General features: G+C 38.8%; 1 protein-coding gene across 1 annotated transcript in view; it reads left to right on the top strand.

Annotated features, from left to right (window-relative positions):
- The window catches only part of LOC110114564 (probable DNA primase large subunit), a gene marked incomplete at its 3' end in the record, with an annotated part of 40,135 nt that extends 39,111 nt beyond the window's left edge, over positions 1 to 1,024 (top strand). Inside the window, exons 15-16 of the mRNA XM_028694931.1 lie at positions 827 to 894; positions 966 to 1,024. Coding sequence (XP_028550764.1) covers positions 827 to 894; positions 966 to 1,024 — 127 coding nt within the window. The remainder of the gene's footprint in view (positions 1 to 826; positions 895 to 965) is intronic.
- Between the last annotated feature and the right edge of the window lie 1,476 nt (positions 1,025 to 2,500).

Here is a 2,500-nt window from a genome sequence, read left to right as displayed (position 1 = left end):
GACGCGAACCATGGGATCTTGATCGGGTCTATCATCACGATTCACCCTACCATCCGTTTTAAAGTGCTAAGAATGGTGAAATTTCTGTTTAAATATCCAACTTACTCCAAATTCTAAATCCAAACCCAATTTCCAAATACCTATCGCCATGCTGCTACTTATATGCCAGATAACCACGCTAATATCATTACGTATCTGAATTGACCCTAGCCCATTAATCGAAATTCTCTTTCTGATCTCGGGAGGGGTAAATTAACTATAGGGCAATGCGCCTTAGGAAACCAGAACCTCAATCATCAAAGTCCTCGCGCAAAATGAGGGTGAGAATTCTTCTGGTTTAGTTTGTCTAATCTCAAACCCACTGCCTTCCAAAATTTACCCGGAACTTACTTATTCTGTTAAAACTCCCTCGCCGAATAAAAAGAATAATAAAAGAAATCGCGCGGCGGGGAGGCCGGGGCCGAATTTTCGGAGCCCACAGCTGTTGGTGATTTGTCTGGGGAATTGTTGATTGCGATCGTTCCCTACTGTGCTTTGGTTTTCCATATCACATCCAAGCACCTTAGACCCTAGTGGAGAATGGAATCACATGTGTTGATTTGACAAAGTAGCTCCCTCGATCAATGATAGTTCATTCTCCATAACTTTTTTGGGTGGTAAATCTGTCACTTATTGGAGAATGGTAGAAAACTCTGGTAAAAGTTGGTTTATTTGCTTGCCCTCGGAAGGATCAAGCACTGAAAGAAAACAGATCTTATTTGATTTTATTATCATCTGATGCTAGAGAAGCAATACAAAATCATGACTGGCACTATTCATCTTTCAGGCTTGATTGAGGGAGACCAGATGAAGATAAAATGGAATAGTTCTAGAAATAGTGTAACAGTCTTAATGGTATGAATCTCTTACTAACTGAAATTGTTGTCTACTGCTGTACTTGTCTTTCTGTTTGCTGATTTCTGCAGTTTCTGCCATCTAGATGGCTTCCTATGAGCCATGAAAATGATGGTGTGGTTCATCTGTTGTATCCCAGCAATTTACACTTATTTTGAGTATGCCACGGTAGCTGCTTTGCCTTTCTTCCATCTTTTGGCCTCAATTCTGGGTTGAGCTGCCAACACTTGGCATTGGTATGTCCACAAGAGTTGGCAACGTGCATAAAAAAAAAAAATCCTTTTTGCTGTTTTGCTGGCCTTAGTTGCCTTTTTCTCCATCTTTTACTTTGCATTTGCTCTTGTTCTTATGAGGTTATTCTTCTTGTTGCCAATCATTGGTTGATTTTTAGCTGCTATGGCCATCACCTTGACACCAGCTTCATCAATCAAGGCGATGAAGAATAACTTCAATTCTCGATAAAGGTTTTCATGCAACCTTAACGCTAAACTTCATTATGGTTGAGATTCCTTCAAAAATTTTGTCTAGAGAATTGGTCCGCTTGTAGGATTCGATAATGTTGTCTGATACGGACTGCCATAATTCTTGTTTTTGCCTTTGCCATTGTATCCGTTTCTCTCAGTTGTGGCCAATAGTAGAGAGCTTCTTCAAAATGGCATTTAACTTCTCTGCCCTCTCTTTTCTTAGCTTCTTCAAAATTTTTGCCATTTGGATTGGTAGCACTTGTACCGTTAATGGCATGGGTAAGTGAAATACCACAACTCGTTATTGTTCCTCATTGCTATCAGGCCATTAACTATCAAAATATACCTTCTAGGACCTGTAATCTGCTTTCAAGCCTGCTAGCATCTGTTGTCTTTTTCAATATCTCTACTTTATTGAAGTTTTGATTAACCTCTTAGGTTGTGTGCATCGGTTGGTTTTTGCCTTCACTATTTTCCCCTGTAAGCTGATCTTGTTGGCTTTATTCAAGAAAGATGATCCAAAAACTAAAAAATCAATTAACCAAGGGTCGGTTAAATGGTTGAAGAGTACTGGTTGCAAATGTGGTGGGGAATTGTGTACAAGCCTTTAGATGATTCCCTCCCTCCTATTCCCTTTCCACTGTTGTTGGTGGAACTCTCCTTGAAATGGTTGCAGTTTGCTGTCTTGTTAGTACATTCACTATTCTGTACAGAGTTTGACCAACTAGAACATTCCAAAGCTAGGTCAGTTGCTTGGCAGATTTCCCTAGCCTTATTGGCTTTTGGTTCTAGCCAAATTGACCGAAAGCAGGAAGGAAAGGGTCAGCCTACTCCTATGTAGAGAGAGAGAGAGAGAGGGAGGGAGATTTGAAATCACAGATTTGGAGCTTGAAACTCTCTAATTTTTGTTGCATTAAACGGTCCTTTTAAAAGGAATTTAAAACCTTAATTAATTGTAAAAATCAAGAAGAGAATTTTTTTTTTCTTAGGGCCTATTTGGCATCGCTATTATTTTTTATTTATTTTTTATTTTGTTTTTGTTCTAACATTTTATTAAGTTAATTGTTGTAGAAATGAGGATGCTCAGGTGGATGAGTGGCTTTAATCTTAGAGACATGATACGAAATCAACATATACATGAA

Source organism: Dendrobium catenatum, unplaced genomic scaffold, assembly GCF_001605985.2.
Source record: "Dendrobium catenatum unplaced genomic scaffold, ASM160598v2 fragScaff_scaffold_599, whole genome shotgun sequence".
NCBI lineage: Eukaryota > Viridiplantae > Streptophyta > Magnoliopsida > Asparagales > Orchidaceae > Dendrobium > Dendrobium catenatum.
The sequence above is the reverse complement of the archived record's forward strand: the minus strand, read 5'-3'. Positions and strand labels throughout refer to the sequence as shown.